This window comes from Panthera pardus, unplaced genomic scaffold (assembly GCF_024362965.1).
Source record: "Panthera pardus isolate Hobbes unplaced genomic scaffold, ASM2436296v1 HiC_scaffold_5, whole genome shotgun sequence".
NCBI classification, from domain to species: Eukaryota; Metazoa; Chordata; class Mammalia; order Carnivora; family Felidae; genus Panthera; species Panthera pardus.
The window spans coordinates 17,709,050-17,723,794 of NW_026526980.1; the positions used below are offsets into that span (position 1 = coordinate 17,709,050).

At 60.4% G+C, this 14,745-nt stretch overlaps 1 protein-coding gene across 1 annotated transcript in view; it reads left to right on the forward strand.

The window, feature by feature from the left end:
- KATNIP (katanin interacting protein) overlaps positions 1-13,371 on the forward strand; it is a 193,418-nt gene extending 180,047 nt beyond the window's left edge. The window contains exons 22-29 of the mRNA XM_053894412.1: positions 3,026-3,183; positions 4,710-4,774; positions 6,008-6,107; positions 8,051-8,201; positions 10,161-10,262; positions 10,830-10,990; positions 11,082-11,170; positions 11,744-13,371. Of these exons, the coding sequence (XP_053750387.1) occupies positions 3,026-3,183; positions 4,710-4,774; positions 6,008-6,107; positions 8,051-8,201; positions 10,161-10,262; positions 10,830-10,990; positions 11,082-11,170; positions 11,744-11,802 (885 nt within the window). The 3' untranslated portion in view covers positions 11,803-13,371. The remainder of the gene's footprint in view (positions 1-3,025; positions 3,184-4,709; positions 4,775-6,007; positions 6,108-8,050; positions 8,202-10,160; positions 10,263-10,829; positions 10,991-11,081; positions 11,171-11,743) is intronic.
- Positions 13,372-14,745: the final 1,374 nt, after the last annotated feature.

The window sequence follows — 14,745 nt, forward strand, 5'->3', positions numbered from 1 at the left end:
AAATATGGGCTAAAGAGGCCAGGGCAGACTCGGGACACTTTGTTTCTTCTGGGGGCTCGGGGGTTCCCAGCAGGCCCAGGCCCCAACCGTAATGGTAGACTGAGGCCTGCCGGTTCATTGAGGGTTGGGGGCCGGGCCCTGAGCTGAGGGTTTTGTACCCGTTCATTTCATGGGGCCCTCACCCCAGCCTCTGGGAGGCCGGTGTCAGTACCCCCCATCTTCCAGGGTATTAGACTGAGGTTCAGGACGGTGCATTCACTCATCCAGGGTCACACAGCTGGAGCCCCCAGTCCACGTCTGCTGGGCGTGGGGCTCACACTCCGGTTCCACACCGGGTTCTCCTGCTGGGTGTGAAAAAGCAGGGGCCTCTGCTGCAGTGTGGGCTTTTCTGTCCTCCTGTGACTATGGACTGTGACACGTTTGTCCCCTCCCACTGCAACACAGAGCGGATGGTGAGAAGGCCACCGAAAATACAGCAACGCAGTCAGGGCCCGAAAGTCACAAGCCCCCGGTCTGAAACCCAGCTCTGACCCTAACCAGCTGTGTGATCTTTGCAAGTGGCCTGCTTTCCCTGGGCCTCAGTTTCCCCATCTATAAAGTGAGGAGGCAGATGCTACCTGCCTTGGGAGAGTACCCATCATCCTCTGCCACACGAAGCTTGACCACGCCAGGCCTCGGCCTCGGGTCCCGTGAGCCCCACGTGTGGCACCCCACCATGCACCTGCCACGGAGTTACTTCCGCGGGCCCCTGGGGCAGAACCGTGGGGGGTCGCCACGGTGGAGTCAGCAGCCCTCAGGCGTGTGAGCTCGCAGCTCACAAAGCCTCCCAGGCCACGCTGGCGGCTCCCTGAGCACGCTCTCAGCTTCAGCGGGTTTAAAAAGTCAGCTATATGGGCGTTAAAAAAACATTCTTCTGGCTCAACTCGTGCCTCTGGGCCTTTACGTTCCCTCGAGTGAATCAGTCTGTCCTGTCGAGCCTCCATGACCCGGATTTGCCACCTGGAAATGCTGGGCCCAGAGCCCCTGCTTCCCAGGCCTGGCCGTGGCCACCGGCCTCATTGCCGGTGACCAGTGGCCACCATGGACTGGAGAGAGGGGCACGATCTGTAAGGGTAGATTCCAGAGGGCAGTGTGATGGCAACCATGCCCTCCCCAGGAAGATGCCTCGGCTGCCGGTGTCCCCCAAGGCCCTCTGGGCGCTCCGTTTACGGGCCCCTGGCACGTGGTTAGAACCAGGCCTTGCACGCTGGGGATGGGGCTTAAGGTCCCTGCAGTGTGTCCTCAGGCGAATTGCTTAGCCTCTCTGAACTAATTTCCTTGGCTGTAAGACGGAGGTGATAGAAGTCCCATCCAATGGAATAAACAGAGGCCTGGGGAAGTCAGGGACACCTCCTAGTGGAGGTGGTGGCCCTGGAGGAGGGACAGGGCCTTCCTGGGCCTCTGCTCTGTCACCAGCCTCCTGCCAGCTCCAAGCCCAGCTGAAGAAGGAACCCCTCTTTGGAGGCGAGCCAGCAGAACCCCGGGAGTCATGCCGGTCGTTCTGGTCTAGGTCCACGTCCCTGGACCAGTCGTGTGACCAGCAGGTTACAGTACATCCGGGTCCGGCCCTGGGCCAGGGTCTGAATCAGCCGGGAGCAAGACCAAGTGGGGAGTTGCAGTCACAGTCTAGGGTCCCCATATCCAGCCATACCTGAAGCCATTTACCCTACACTCTTCCTGCTTACGTGCCCTGTGACCGGCTGCCATGAGGGGGCTCCTCTCATGGAGCACAGCCCCTCTGCGTCCCCTGGAGGTGAGAATCTACCCATTTGGTCTGCAGTTGGGCCCACGTTCCTCACCAGGACGACGCAAGCGGGCCTGATTCCAAAATGTGTGGTCGACTACCCCTCTCTGCTCACCCAGCACCCCCCTGCCCAAGGGGAGCAGACCCGAGCCACCTCAGACCCTGCCCTTCAGGCTTGGAGATTCACTGGTAGATCCTGGCCACCTGGCTGGTGAAATCCATCCTAGAACGGGGGACACGTTGGCCCAAATGCACCCCATTCGGCAAGCTGGTAAGCGCCCACTTACGCACCAGGCCCTGAAGCAGGTATAGGGGCCTCGCCAGGGTCTCTGCCGCGGAGGGAGACCCAGAAGCCGCTCAGGACGCTGTTAGGGAGTACGCGTCCTAAAAGGATGAGCTAAGGGGGCGCCTGGGGGGCTCAGTCAGTTGAGCTAAGGGGGCGCCTGGGGGGCTCGGTTGAGCTAAGGAGGCGCCTGGGGGGCTCAGTCGGTTAAGCGTCCGACTTCAGCTCAGGCCATGATCTCTCGGTTTGTGAGTTCAAGCCCCACATCAGGCTTGCTGCTGTCAGCACAGAGCCTGCTTCAGATCCTCTGTCCCTACCCCCACCCCTGCCCCTTCCCTGCTCACACTCTCTTTCTCTCTCAAAATAATAAATAAACATCACATAAAAAAAAAAAAAAAAAAGAGAACGAGCTAAGGGCCATGAGAAGGAAGATCAGGAAGGGGCTCGCTCTGTCCTGGGGACAGCGTAGGAGAAGCGGTGGTCTGTGAGGCGGGGCTTGAAGAAGGATCAGGGTAGGCCAACATCTACCAAGTACATCACTTTTTCCCGGCACTGCATTCTGCGTATTTTACCAAGTTCACTCATTATCGAGCCCACTTAACAGAGGAGGCAGTTGAGGCATAGGGAGGTTAAGTCACTCGCACAGGTGCTAACGGCGGATGTCGGGGCACCTGAGTGCCCTTGACCACCGTGCTGCTCTGCAGCGGGTGAGGTGGGTGGAGACCCGGGCCGGGTCAGGCGCCACCCCAACTTGTGGGCCACCATCATCCCCTGCCGTCTGCCCAGTGCCCAGCACAGCACCTGGCACGGAGTGGGGGTGGCACCAGAAAGTGGCCCGGCCCGGTGCTTCTGGCCTGAGAGGGAGGCCAGGCCGGGCTGTTTGTCCGGCGTGGGGGCTCCGTGAAGGCCGTCTGTCACACACACGGCACACGAGCACGCGGCTTTCTTTTGTTTGCTAGGCCAAAATCGTCCACACCTCCCTGGACGGCCTGTGCATCTCCCCTCCAGAGGGCTTCCTCATCCGGAAGGGGCCGGGCAACTGCCACTTTGATTTCGCTCAAGAAATTCTCTTTGTGGACCACCTCCAGGCTCGACAGCTGCCCCAGCCAGCCCAGAGGTGAGTGGGGGAAGGCCCGGGAGTGTCCCCTCCCTGTCCTCAGGGCTGCCGGCTCCCCGCATCGCTCTGAAGTTAATACCTAAAGGTTTTGAAACGATGATCAAACGCGTTGCTTTTCAACTTGGCGGTTTTCTAAAGCTCAGCCGAGCCTCTCCGGAAGCCTGTGGGATGTACCCACCTTGTCTAGGGATGTTTGGGTTTCTCACAGTCTGGAGTGCTGGAGATTTTAAATGCTTCATTGCACTTCCTGCTGGGAAAAGAGGTTCCAGCCTGCCTCCGTTCCAGAAATGCCCGCCGGCCAATTTGGGGAAGGGCCTTCTCTCTCTCTCGATTGTTTCTCAGTTCCCAGTTTAGAAAGATTCAAAGAGAAAATGAGAGCCTAACATTTTGTGGGTTCGCTGGTATTTCTTGGCCCCGGTCTCAGCTGCATTAAGTCCGTAACAATTTGTAAATGCCGCGTTCAGTTAACTCATTTAAACCCCCTGATGTCCAAATGCCAGAGGCCATGCTCACAAAACAAAATGAGTTTCCCTCCGCTGTGGCTGGGATCACTTGTTGGGCCGGTCATTGGGAACAGCCACTTAATTATAACATTGCCCTTGAAATTGAAGAAAACCAGCAAGCCTGGAGGGTACTGGCTGTGGACCGGGAGAAACGCCCCAGCCCCTTCCAGGTGCCGGCTCTGTTCTGATGCTTTGTATTCATCCTTCCACCCACCCTTTGAGGTAGGGATTATCACGCCCATTTTACAGATGTGGGAACTCAGGCCCCTGCTATCGAAGCCACTTGCTCAGGATCACAAAGCCAAAGCCTTCAGGGTACGCCCCACCTTCCGCAGGCCTCCTCTCCCTGCCTGCCTCCCATCCCGCCCCACAACGCAGCCTCCTTGTTGCTCTCCCGCCGCAGGACCTTTGCCCTGGCTGCCTCTCTGCTTGCAGGGTTCACTTCTGACTCTGTGCGGCTGCCTCCTTCTTGGCTCAGGCGTCGGGTCCCTGACCACCCCCTAGGGTAGCCCGTCCCGGCCGGGCACTCCACCCCACCCTGGGTCTGGCCCAGCTGTCAGCACAGTGTGGACTCGCCTTGTTCATGAACAGGCAGTGAGGCGGGGCTTGAAGAAGGATCAGGGCAGGCCGACACCTACTGAGTACATCCCTGAGCTGGGTGGTTAAGTGTGGACTCCGGAACCGGCCAACCTCAGGTCACATCCCAGTTCGGCCGCCTGCCAGCTGTGTGGCCCTGAGCAAGTGACTTCACTTCTCCGTGTGCCGGTTTCCTCACCCGCACCCCAGGGCTATAAGCGTACCCACCTCCTGGGGCCGTCCTGGGGAAGGAAGTGTCCATGCAGTCGCCTGGGAGGTGACTGAGTCTCCCGGAGTAGGACAGGACTCCACGTGGGCACACACTACATCGGGGAACCCTCTCCGGCCACAGGGTCTTCAAAGTCTGTCACCTGGGGAGTAAGTGGCCAGCGGTCAGGGTAGTTGCAATCTCCTGCTTCCTGGTGCCGTTTTGTGGGTTTTTTTCAGGCTCAACACGCAAAGCCAGGAGCAGGCAAGCATGGACTACGAGGCACCCCTGATGCCCTGCGGCTGTATCCTGCCACCTGTCTGCGTGTCCCAAGCCCTCAGGGGCCCTGTCCGGAACCCCAGGAGAGGGTTCGGCCCCTCTGGCAACGTTGGGGTTCCTGGCAGGCTGCAGCCCAGGAGCTGGAGCCCCACGCAGGGAAACCCGGGGAGCCGTGGGAGGGTTGGCGGGTCCGCGGGCTCACTGGGTGCTGCCGGGGCGGGGGCAGCCACCCGAGTTCCAGATGCCGCGCCCTGGCCGGCTGATGTTTCAGGAAGCAGCACCCAGGACTCCAGCGGTGCGGGGCCAGAGAAGCTGGAACTTTCCGCAGGGCCTGAACTGGAGGCTGTCCTCGGACCCAGGCAGGGAGGAGGTAAAGATAGAAGTAAGGAGAGCTCAAAGTCGCCGGGCCCTTTCCTCGGCCTGACACTGTTCACACTGGGCTGCTTGTGTTAACTCAGGCCTCACCCCAGCCCCGGGCGGTGGAACTGCTAACACCCCCCATTTCGCAGATGAGAAAACTGAGGCCCAGAGAGGCTAAGTAGCTTGCCCAAGGCCACATAGCTGGGAAGGAGTAAGACAGGTTAGTGAATATGAGCAGCCTGGCTCTCTCACCAGTCCGTTCTTCCGGAAGGTCTGCCTGTGGCTATGATATTGCCCGGAAGCCGCCACTCTGGTTTCCTGCCCTGTCTGCCCCTGGAATGCTGGGAGCAGGCTGGGGACAGGGCTGAGGACAGGCTTGGTGCCCCCATTGTGCGACTCAGTCAGCAATGGCGGGTCGGTCACCCTGCCACGGCCCATCCCTCCTGGTGCTCATGTATCCCCCCCACCCCCACCCCCCTGCACACTTGAAGTGGACGGAGGAGAGAACAGGTGCTTCGTTCTTTGTCATTTTACAACCAGGGAAATTGAGGCACAAGACAGTTTGACTCCCGGTCACTTTGTTCGGCATGACCACACGATGAGTTTCTGGTGCAAATGGTCCTCCGTCCTGCCAGCTCCCTCCCTCCTGTCCTCCTGTCTCCTGGGACGTGGAGGGAAGTTTTTAATTCTTGAAACACATGCATACACAGCTTCCATTAAAGAAAATTTAATGCCACACATATTTGGGTAGGTTTCAGTCTCCGTGCGAGAAAAAAATGATTTCCCCCCCCCTTCACCTGCATAAGCCCCCAAAAAGTCTATCCCAATATGATCTTTGCCATTGTCTTGCTTTGTTCTCAGAAAATTAAGCCTATTTTTCCTTAATAATGTGCCACAGTCATTTTTCAGTTCCAGCTCCTGACCAGCTGGGGTGACCCCTATTACATCGGTCTTACGGGCCTGGAGCTGTATGATGAGCGGGGAGAAAAAATCCCTCTGTCGGAAAAACAGTATCCTTTCTAGGCAGAAGGGGGACCCCACCCTGACCAAAGGGAACGTGGGAGGGTCGGGGGCAGGAGAGGAGACGTCCCTGCAAGAACCAGACCCCGGGACTGAAAATGCCAGGGGACTCTGCTGAGGGTCAGAGGCTGACTCTTGGGAGTCCCAAGGTAACAGGAGTGCCACAAACAGAGAGTCCTGTCGCCCGGGGATTCGGGCGACGGTACCAACTGCACCCCCTCCTGGAGATCCGCAGGTACTTTGGAGTTCTAAAGGCTCTGGCAAGGCCTGCAGGGAGCAGCCTGTGGCCCTGTGTTCAGCCCAGTGAATTCATTGACCATGGTCCTCTTTGTTCAGGGAACGCCCGCACCAGAACCTGCAAACTATTAGCCCACTGAGTTTTTAAATATTTTAGATTCGTTGCTAGTGTTTTGGAAAGATCAGGGCGTTTCACAGGAACACCTCACTCTTCAGCAGCTCTTGAAAAAATTAGCAATGTTTGATGCCACAGTCATGCACCACAATGATGGCCGGACCTCGGTATCCACTGGCCTTTCCCCCAAGCATGTCCTTATTGTTTCCTGCCAGGTCCCCCAAATTGCTAATGTTTACTGAGGGCTCATTCGGTGAGGGCTTGTCCCGTGGTACCTGATTTGCCCTCACGACGGTCTCGTGAAGTGAGTGCTGTTAGCCCCATTTTACCAATGAAGACCTGAGACACAGAGAGGTTAAGTAACTTGCCCAAGGTCACACAGCATAGGAGTGAGGGACCTGGGAGTCCGGCTCCAGAAACCATGCTCTGACCACTAAGCTGTCATGTGTCTCTTTGACATCACCTGCCTGACCCCTCTGGGCCTTTGCCCTGTGATCCCTGGCCCACCACAGGGACCGGCCAGAGCCGCCCCCAACCCCAAAGCCTGCCTTGCACCTATGTGGGATTCCCTGGGTTCCAGATGGATCCTTTTCTGATCCAGCTTTTCTGCCCCTTCCCCCGGTGACACCATCCTCCCCACCTGACAAATGATTGTTGGTGGTTTTGATTGTTGTTAGTGAGTCCTTGGATACGTAAGGCTGTGTTGATTTTACCGGGCACGCTCACATCCAGTGTCCTCTGAGAGCCTCACATCAATTCTGGGATGTGGAGGTTTTTAATTTTTTTTTTTTAACGTGTACTTATTTTTGAGAGAGAGAGCGAGAGAGTGCGAGTGGGGCAGGGTCAGAGAGAGAGGGAGACAGAATCCAAAGCAGGCTCCAGCCTCTGAGCTGTCGGCACAGAGCCCGACGCGGGGCTTGAACCCACGAACCGTGAGATCATGACCTGAGCCGAAGTCGGCCGCTTAACCGACTGACCACCCAGGCGCCCCGGACGCGGAGGTTTTTATACCCATTTTACAGATGAGAACAGGCCCCAAGGTGCTCTGTGACTTTCCCAAGACCCCAGGTCAGAATGCAGAGCCAGCACCGGACCTGGTTTGTCCAGATCCGCGCTAATGTCCGGGAGTTGAGTGGCCATAGCTGGACCCGGCTCCCCCCCGCTGCATCCAGTCTCAGGCTGGTCCCCACATGCCGAGGCCGTGTCCCCTTGGAAAGGAACACCTTAGCAGTTTGTCCTCCACTCTCCAAAGCGTCAGCCACAAATTCTGTTCCTGCCGCCAGCAGTCCGGTGAGACTGCTCTTTCCCCGCCATCTGTCTGCACAGCTCCTCCCCTTTCCTTGAAACTGGTCACCTCCTCCCCACACACCCACCCCCGTTGGCCTCTGTGCTCATTTTCCCTGGCATGTCTAATTTGGCTGTCGCTCTTCTGGCTGCCCAGAGCAGCGGACGGCCATTCTGCCCGCCAGCCCCAGCGTCCCCTGGGCCACGCCATCAGCGTGACGAGGCCAGCGGCCGCCAGGGTGGCACGCAGCTGCCAGCACACTGCTTTGGGTTATGGCAGCTTAGAGGCTCCCCAGATATCGCCGCCTTCCCCGACAGCGTGAACTCCCTGGAGGGCGTGTGCGGGGACGTCCGGACGCCCGACAAGCTCATCGACCAAGTGAACGACACCTGCGATGGCAGGCACATGTGGCTGGCTCCCATCCTGCCGGGACTGGTGGGTTTGCGTGGACTCCCCGCCCCGGGGTGGGCAGGGCGACTTTGTGTCCTTGGCCTCGGTGACGCGTCTTTGTTCCAGGCGAGTGAATCTCCAACGAACCAAAATGCCCGCGGGCCGTCAGGAAGGCTCACGTCTAGCTAACTAACACTCTGACGGGCACTCTTCGGGGCAAGTTCTTTCTCGGCGCTCTTGGGGTGGTTGCGACAAGAGGCCGCCCACATGGGACTCTGGAGGGCCCGTGCAGCAGCCCCCTCTGCCCTCCCAGCCCCATCCTCTGGCCTCATTCTCTGTGTCTGCTCCGCCTTGAGAGCACTGGGCACCGGACCCTGACCTCTGGCCCCAGATCTGCCTGCCAGCTCTTCAGCGGACTCAGTTTTGCAGACCTCAGACCCTCCCTCTGGTCCTGCTGGTCACCGGGGGACCTGGGGGTGGCCTTCACCCACCCGGCTACAGCGAGAGGAGACAGGCCGGCCGGGCAGGTCGTTCTAGCCCCGCGCCACCCTCATGCCCGAGTATGTGAGTGCCGCAGGCCCTGGGGCACGCCTGTGACGGCGGAAGTGTCCCCTCCCCCTCCGCGTGACTGGGCAGGAGGACCGGGAGGTACATTTGGCCCTCAGAGCACAGAGACGGCATCAGCAGCTCTGTTGGGGAGCTCTTCCAACAGTGTCCCCCGTGAGCCCCGAGCATCCGTCCCCCCTGAGCGGAGGCCAGCCCCACCGCTGCAGCGGAGAAACACGGAGGTCTCTCAGCCCTGAGACCTGGGCCCTGCCCTCCCACGGCCATCTGGTGTTTGGCCAGCGCGTGTTTTCCCGTCGTCTTTCACTTGGCTTTTGGTGTGAAGTCGTCTGCCCAGCTGTCACTCTCCCAGCTGGACTCGAACGTTTGTTTGTTTGTTGTTGTTGTTGTTGTTGAGAGAGTACAAGCTGGGGAGGGGCCGAGAGAGAGGGGAACAGAGGATCTGAAGCGAGCTCGGTGCTGAGGGCAGAGACCGACTCGGGGCTTGAACTCACGAGCCCTGAGATCATGCCCTGAGTCGAAGCCAGACACTCAACCGACTGAACCACCCAGATGCCCTTGGACTCAAATATTCGTATCTGCTTGAGCCCCATGGGCAACTGAGTTTGAGGACCTTTATTATTTCTGTGGTGCAGTCAGAAGGCTGCCCCTGCCCCAGCAGTACCCTGGCCCACCCCCCTGCACTCCCGACATCCTCTGAGACATTCTGAGGATGGCCGGAGGCCGAGCCCCAGGGCCTGGGGCAAAACGGAGCCTGCAGCCTGCAGCCCGGGGCCAGCACTGACTGCTTTTTGCTTTATTCTGTCGTGCAAGGGGCCCCCTGATATTGGAGAGTCTTTGTGGGGGCAGCGGGGGTGGCCCGGGCGGGCGGGGGTGGGGGAAGCTGAAGGTCTGACCTTAGTAGCTGATTCTGCCACTGATCCCGACACCCCTCCACCACCCCTGCGCCAGGCAGAGATTCAAAGACCCATGCTGGATATTATCCCACACTGCTTTCAGGGCCTGCGCCGTGCTGCTCATTTGTGGTTGGGGGAAAGGACAGATCGGGGTCAAGGCCGTGCTGATCGCCGGAGACAGTGCTCCTTGACCCGGGGCCCGCCCCTTTGGCCCGCGAAGCGTCTGGCCTGACCTGGGGGAGAGGGAAGGGCGCACCCAATTCTCCGTGGGTATTTAGATGAGGGCCACGCCAGGCCCGAGAAAACAGGCCCTCCCGGAGCCAGCTCAGCGGTTTGTTGCAAACGCAGCCACACGTGACCGGACTCAAGATGGGCTTCCAGGAGACAGAAGGCAGCGGGAGCCCCACGCACCGCGGCCCCAGCAGCCCAGGCGCTGCCTCCCGCGCCCGCCCGGCTCACCCCTGCCCGCGTCTGGCGCCCCCCGCCCCGCCCCGCGCCTCTGTTTCCAAACATGCCCGTTTTAATGAGTTCTTGCCTCTGACAGGTGAACCGGGTCTATGTGATTTTCGATCTGCCTACCACCGTGTCAATGATCAAACTGTGGAATTATGCAAAAACGCCCCATCGAGGGGTGAAGGAGTTTGGCGTAAGTACTTATTAGCTGGGTTTTTTGAGATAATTATGCTGGTTGGTAATTAGGCTGCCGGCAATTACCATTCGTCGCCGCCGTTTGATTTACTCCTCTCCGTCGCTACCTTAGACACCACTGCCTGGTCCTCAGATGCAGGGAAATTTGCCGTCCCATCGTGAATTCAAAACCCGCCTCGAGTGATTTGAATCATCACCCTGAAAAAAAAACAAACCGAAAGTGGCTTTTCTTTCATCTTGTCTTTTCCAGTCATATTGGTTTAGGGAGTTCTTCGCGCCGGGAGGCAACTCTGGGGCCGGGAGAGCCGGGGCCTCGGGGGCCAGAGGCCCAGATTTGCCTCCCGGCTCGGCCACGTGGGCTAAAGGTATTTGAAGCCTCCCCGTCCCCGTCTGGCCGAGGGTTGCAAAGATCTGACACCATAACGCGGGCCGGGCTAGCGGGCGAGGCTCGGAGCAGTGACCTGCTTTGCCCGAGGCCGGGGGTAGGGGGGTGGGGGGAAGGGTCCCTATCCCCCCCCCCCCCCCCCCCCGGCCACACGGTGCAGCGCCTCCTCTGTCTGTCCAGCTCCTGGTGGACGACTTGCTTGTGTACAACGGGATCCTGGCCATGGTGGGCCACCTGGTGGGGGGCATCCTGCCCACGTGCGAGCCCACGCTGCCCTACCACACCATCCTCTTCACCGAGGACGCAGACGTGTGCCGCCAGGAGAAACGCACCGCCATCAGGTGCGCCCCAGGCCCGCCCCACGGCCTCCCCCGCCGGCCCTAACGGGGACGGACGGCAGGGGTCGAACCTTCCTTCCTCTCCCTCCCCCAGCAATCAGGTGGAGGATCAGGACGTCCAGATGATGAACGAAAACCAAATCATTACCAACTCGAAAAGGAAGCAGAGCGCGGTTGACCCAGGTCAGTGTCGCCTCTCGGCCCAGAGCGTAGCCCTCGGGAGTTAAGGCTGAACGGTCGGGAGCCAGCAGCCCCTGCCCGCCCCTCGGACCCCTCTGCTCCGCCCAGGAGCCTGCCTGGCGGCTGAGCTGGGGCTGTGGGGGCAGAACCCCAGGGGCAACGTGCTTCCCACGTCCCACAGGCGCCTGTGACCCGGTGTGGCTTCCTGGGAGGCAGGCTCTTGGGACGCAGAGGGAAAAGGCCCCGAAGGGCAGACGTGCTGTATGGAGGCGGCTGGGAAACCAGTGGGGGATGCAGGGGGCGAGGGCTTCCCAGAGGAGGTGCTGTTTGAGCTGCACCCTAAGAGATACGGGGAGCTGGCCAGGCAGAGGGGACAGCGTGGCAAAGGCCCGGAGGCGAGGCAGCAGAGTCGCTGCAGGGGAGGGGACGGGTCGGCGTGCGGGCGATGGGCTCCGGGGCTGCAGGCGGTGGCCTGGCCAGGCCACCAGGACGGTCCGGACTTCACCCCCAGGGCGTGGGGCCGCCCTCGGTGACTGAGGCTGGGTAACGTCCACCCCTCTGTACTCTCCCCGACAGCACTGCGCCCCAAAACCTGCATAAGCGAGAAGGAGACAGTGCGACGGTGGCGGTGCTGACTGGCGGAGGAGGGAGAGCCGGGCCTCCCGACCGGAGCCGGGCTCTGTCACCGGCCCCGCCCAGCACCCGTGTCGCCCGCCCCCAGACCTCAGCCTCGGCAGCCTGGACTCCGGGGGCTGGAAGAAGGAGTCCCGTCGCGAAAGAGGACTTGGAAAGAGGACTCGCGTGGCACGGCCTTCCTCCGCCTTGCGGCTCGGGGGCTCCCTCCCAGGACACCCAGCTCGGTGCCCTCCCGCAGGACCCAGCAAAGCAGGGCCACACGCACTCACGCCTGTCCCTGCTCAGGCCCAGATGGTGGGGTGGCCGGGGAGGACTTGCTCCCAGCACAGAGTGTGGCTGTCCCGGGCCCGGGGTCAGGCCTCAGACCCCGACAGCAAGGGGAGGGGTGCCAGCAGCTCCCCGCCCCCACATCCCTCCCTCATCCGGGGGCCGGTGCAGCTGGCTGAGAAGGTGGGACAGTTCCCTGGTCCCCCGAAGGTCTAGCCAGGGCCGCTGCACCCCCCTCACTCATCCCAGGCAAGGAGGACGGATCCCCGGGGACGTGTGTGTCTCATTGGGAAGAGGAAGGGGGCCGTGCCCACCCGCCATGCTGCCAGGCCCACGTGGGACCCGCGGGTGGACAGCTTCACGCCCCAGAAGGCTCCGGACGCAGGGCAGGCCGAGGACCAGGGCCACAACCCCACCCTCGGGCCCCAGAGCCCACCTCCCCTTCCCCTTGAACTCTGTCTGGAGGAGGGCGGCCGCATCCCTGCGGTCTCGCCACGGGCTTCTCTCACTCGCCTCCCCCCGTCTCGCCCGTGCCGGGCGCCCTTGCCTGCGGGCAGCGAGGTGTCTGGTGCCCCCACCCCTTCCCCCCCTCCCGGCAGCTTCCCCGCGAGTTGGAAATGTGCCTTGCACCCCCAGCCGAGTGGAGCTCAGAACGCATCTATTTCCATCTATGTAACAAGCCCGGATCAGGGACCTAATTGGTTTCCCAGTGGTGGGTAATTTCTCGTTCCAAATATTAATCCGTTGTTTTCCTGGCGCCCAGCCCGGCCCCGCCGCAGCGCTGTACTCGAAGTACGTTCCTATGCAACCGAGAGCCCGGCAGATACTTTATGAGCTTTGCAGCTTCCGCGGAGCAGCTATGCAAATGCGCTTTTCATTTGGAGCAGGGGGCCGATGCGAAGACGAGGAATTGTTTCTCCCGGAGAAGATCCATCATTGCTGCAGCTCCCCTGCTCACCTCCCAGATGGGGCGGGTGCCCCCAAGGCCTGTGGGCTCCCAGGAGAGCCGAGGCTTGGGGGGAGTCAGGGGCTGATCAGGCCGGCGCTTGGGGACCAAAACAGGTGCCACGACTTTAAAGGCTGTCACGGCTTCCCGTCCCCACCTGAGGCTGGGGCCCGGGTCAGACTGTCGGGGAGATTGCTCGAGCAGCGCACACGCTCCCAGAATCTCCACTGATGTTTATAATAATTGTATGCACCATGCAATTTAGGAGGGGGAAAAAAAAGCTGTACAGGCATTAACTCTAAAATAAATTTCTATTTTTTTCTCTTGCAAAATCAATAAAAGATGTTATTAAGAATCTGGTCTGACGTGCTGGGTTTGGGGTCAGACGGAGGGAGCCTGTGCCGCCTCCAGGAACTGAGGCTGGCTGAGTGGCACGGGGCAAGTCCCCTCTCTGAGCCCCCCCCCCCCCCCCCGCTGTCTCCACCTGCAAATGGGGGCATGATCCTGGGTAGACGATAGAAGCCCACACGTATGTAGTGGTTGTTTTGTGTCCGGCGCTCATTTAATCCACATAACAACCCCACGGGGTAGGCGCTATTATGATCCTCCTTTCACAGATGAGAGAATTGAGGCACAGAGCGGTTGAGCGGCTTGCCCAAGATACACAGCTTTGGAAGCCATCAGCGCACAAATCCTGGGACAGCCCCAGGAGAGCTGAGGCGGGGTGAAATCCCCGGGTCGGTGGCCCTGCAGTTTCCCCGAGGCTTATGTGGATCCTTGAAGCCAAGCCCCCCCCCCCCCCCCCCAATGCCAGACTCCTGGGCCGCCTCCTGTGGTTTCCGGCTCCCCTGCTTCCCCCAGAGGTGAGCCTTGGTTGGGGGCTCTTGGCATCTGGAGAGAGCCACCCTCGGCGGGCGGGGGGGGGGGGGGGAAGAAGGCTCATTTGGGGGCCGGTGTCTGGGCTACAGCTCAGGGGCCAGGGAGCGCCTTGGTGCTGAGCAGGGGGCCCCTCGGAAACCCCACCCCCTCCCCTGACCAGCCCCCCACCCCACCGCTTGCCTCTGAGCTCCTGCCCAGACAGAGGGGCCCTGCTCTGCCCTGCCCAGCGACCCGGTGTTGGAGAGCCTCCCCCTACTGGAGGGCACGCAAGCCCTTCCGGCCCTCCTGTGGGGTGGGAGGCCCGGGGGCCCTGCTCTGACGACATCGGGGAGCAAAGCTGGCCCAGGAGGGTCCCCTTAACAGGGCAGCGCAGGCCCCGACTAGGGGGTGATCGCGTCTCAGCTCCAATGGTCCGGAGATGCCTTCAAGGACTTTACGAGAAGCCGGAAATCCAGGTGTTTTTATTTTTTTTTAATGCGAAAATCCAACTTTTTAAAAAAAAATTTTTTTTTTAACGTTTATTTATTTTTCAGACAGAGAGAGACACAGCATGAACAGGGGAGGGGCAGAAAGAGAGGGAAACACAGAATCGGAAGCAGGCTCCAGGCTCTGAGCCATCAGCCCAGAGCCCGACGCGGGGCTCGAACCCGCGGACCGCGAGATCGTGACCTGAGCCGAAGTCGGATGCTTAACCGACTGAGCCACCCAGGCGCCCCGAAAATCCAACTTTTAAATGTTGGCTCAGCTTAACCAAGCACACGCCAAGCGAGCCGAACGGGTTACAAGCCTTGTGTAGCCCACCCTCCACCCCAGCCCCCTCCCTCCCTCAGCATGAAGGCCAGCGCCCCCT